This window comes from Pteropus alecto, unplaced genomic scaffold (genome assembly GCF_000325575.1).
Source record: "Pteropus alecto unplaced genomic scaffold, ASM32557v1 scaffold45, whole genome shotgun sequence".
Lineage (NCBI taxonomy): Eukaryota > Metazoa > Chordata > Mammalia > Chiroptera > Pteropodidae > Pteropus > Pteropus alecto.
In genome coordinates this window covers 36,905,361-36,907,494 of record NW_006442491.1, presented here as the reverse complement: position 1 = coordinate 36,907,494, position 2,134 = coordinate 36,905,361, and the positions used below count along the sequence as shown (strand labels likewise).

Genomic DNA, 2,134 nt, shown 5'->3' with positions numbered 1-2,134 from the left:
CATTCCTTCGGAGATGCTGACTCGCCATTGTGTGTTCCGTGTCTTGTCTCCAACAGAATAATATGCAGAGACACTCAGAGAAGTGTGACTCCGGACAGGAACAGCCGGCCAGCTCAGCAAAAGGAGAAAGAATGAAGAGGAAGAAGCCGGCCACCCCGAAAGAAGCCCTCAAGGGAGCCGGTACCTGTTTTCAAACGGATGGGGTTTTCATTTGACATTGATTTTCTCGTTATAAACTTTCCTGGGTGCTGAGTCTTACTCTGCAGGGGACACACCCAGAAACTCTAAAGGTCAGCCCTCCCCCCACACCCCGAAAGTCCCAGTCTCGCAGGCCCGGCTCTGTTGCTGCTTCTTGCCGCTTTGGGCGGGTTTTGAATTTCATTTCTCCTCGTTTGGTTGTTGACAAAGTGGGCGTGGTCACGTCCCACCTCTCAGGAACGGGAAGGTGATGGGGCACCCCAGCTGGCGTCCACCTCCCCCACTGCACGGGTTCCTGGGGGAACGCTTTAGCGAGGCGACGTGACAAACGCACGTGCCCACGGCTCTCCTCTCCCGGGGGTGTCCCTTAGCCGAGCTGGTGGCCTGTCGGTCACCTGGCGCCCGGTGGAGCCCTGGATGCTGCCTTTGTTCCTGGGGCTGCTGCGACCCGCGACCACAAACCGCGGGGCTTAGAACAACAGAAGTTTCTTCTCTCTCAGTCTGGAGGCCAGATGTCCTCAATCTAGGTGTCAGCAGGGCTGCGCTCCCTCGGGGGGCCTCAGGGAGGGCCTTTCCTGCCTCTTCCTGCCTCTGGTGGCCCCAGGCGTCCCTCGGCTTGTGGTTACATCACCCCAGTATCTGCCCCATCTTCACGTGGCCTCTCCTCCGTGTCTGCGTCTTTACCTTTTCTGTCTCTTTAAAGATACTTGTCACTGGATTTAGGGTCTGCTTGGAAAACCCAGATGATCTCATCTCGAGATCCTTAAGTATATCTTCAGAGACCCTTATTTCAAATAAGGCCACCTGCACAGGTTTGGGGGGTTAAGACGGGCCGTGTCTTTTTCGGGGCTACGGTTCACCCCACTACGGGCACAGTCGTCTGTCGAAGAAGACAAACAGATGAAATCCAGCCCCAATCCCAAGCCCTGGCCACCTGGACCCTGTGCTCTAAGTGGGACAGATCCTATATTTTTTTTTAAAAAAATGTATGTGAAAGAGGTACCTGAAAGCCCCTTCTCAGACACTTAAATGCAGTTTGTTTTTGTTTTTGTTTTTGTTTTTGTTTTTGTTTTAAAAAGACCCACAACAGGGAATGATCCAGCCCCAAATGTCCTTGGAGCTGAGGCTGAGAAGCCGTTACCCAGAGCAGAGCTGAGATCAGAATATTTGTCCCATCCTATCCACGGAAAGATGGCTTTCTAAAACGTTTGCCGCCAAGTTAAAAATTAAGCGATCATTTCCAGAATATGTCTGCAACAATTTCTTGGCTTTATTTTAAGTTTGCCAACCCTGTGCTTTTTCCCCCCAAGAAGCCACAGCGGAAGAGCAGTCCCCGGGAGAGACGCCGCCGCCTCCCGTCACCGGCGGGGAAGGCACCGCGGCACTCGACCTGGGCGACGGCGCCACCTGCGAGATGATCCTGAGCATGCTGGACGAGTGAGAGCCTTCGGCTTCCGGCCTCCCCGCACGCGGTTCCCAAAGCGAGTTAGAAACGTTCAGAATCTTCTTCGAAACCATGAAGTTCCTGACGACGCATGGTCACAGTTTTTCCCAAAGCTTGAGAGAGTGCCTAGAACTCGTTGCCAGGTTTCGAGTGGCTGTTTAAACAAACAAACAAACAAACAAAACATTGCAGGTATTTTATTAAAGGCCCACATCTTGAATTGGAGGGTAAAACCTCAACCCTATGAATTCATTCACTTGATACTGCCAAGGTGGCCCACAATGAATCAGCAACAATATTTGGATAATATTTATTTTGATTGTAGTGTAGACTAACTATTTAGCGCTTCAGCAAACAGTCAAAGCTGGGAAATTTTATGTTGAAGTGTGCACACCCATGCTATTTCTAATATTATTATTTTTAAACATAACATACTAATTTTATATCCTCTTTTATACAAATGAATTTTCCATAACATTTAAAGCCATCATA

At 50.1% G+C, this 2,134-nt stretch overlaps 1 protein-coding gene across 1 annotated transcript in view; it reads left to right on the top strand.

The window, feature by feature from the left end:
• Positions 1-1,639, top strand: part of CTCFL (CCCTC-binding factor like) — a 15,276-nt gene extending 13,637 nt beyond the window's left edge. Inside the window, exons 9-10 of the mRNA XM_015596908.1 lie at positions 57-180; positions 1,509-1,639. Coding sequence (XP_015452394.1) covers positions 57-180; positions 1,509-1,639 — 255 coding nt within the window. The remainder of the gene's footprint in view (positions 1-56; positions 181-1,508) is intronic.
• Positions 1,640-2,134: the final 495 nt, after the last annotated feature.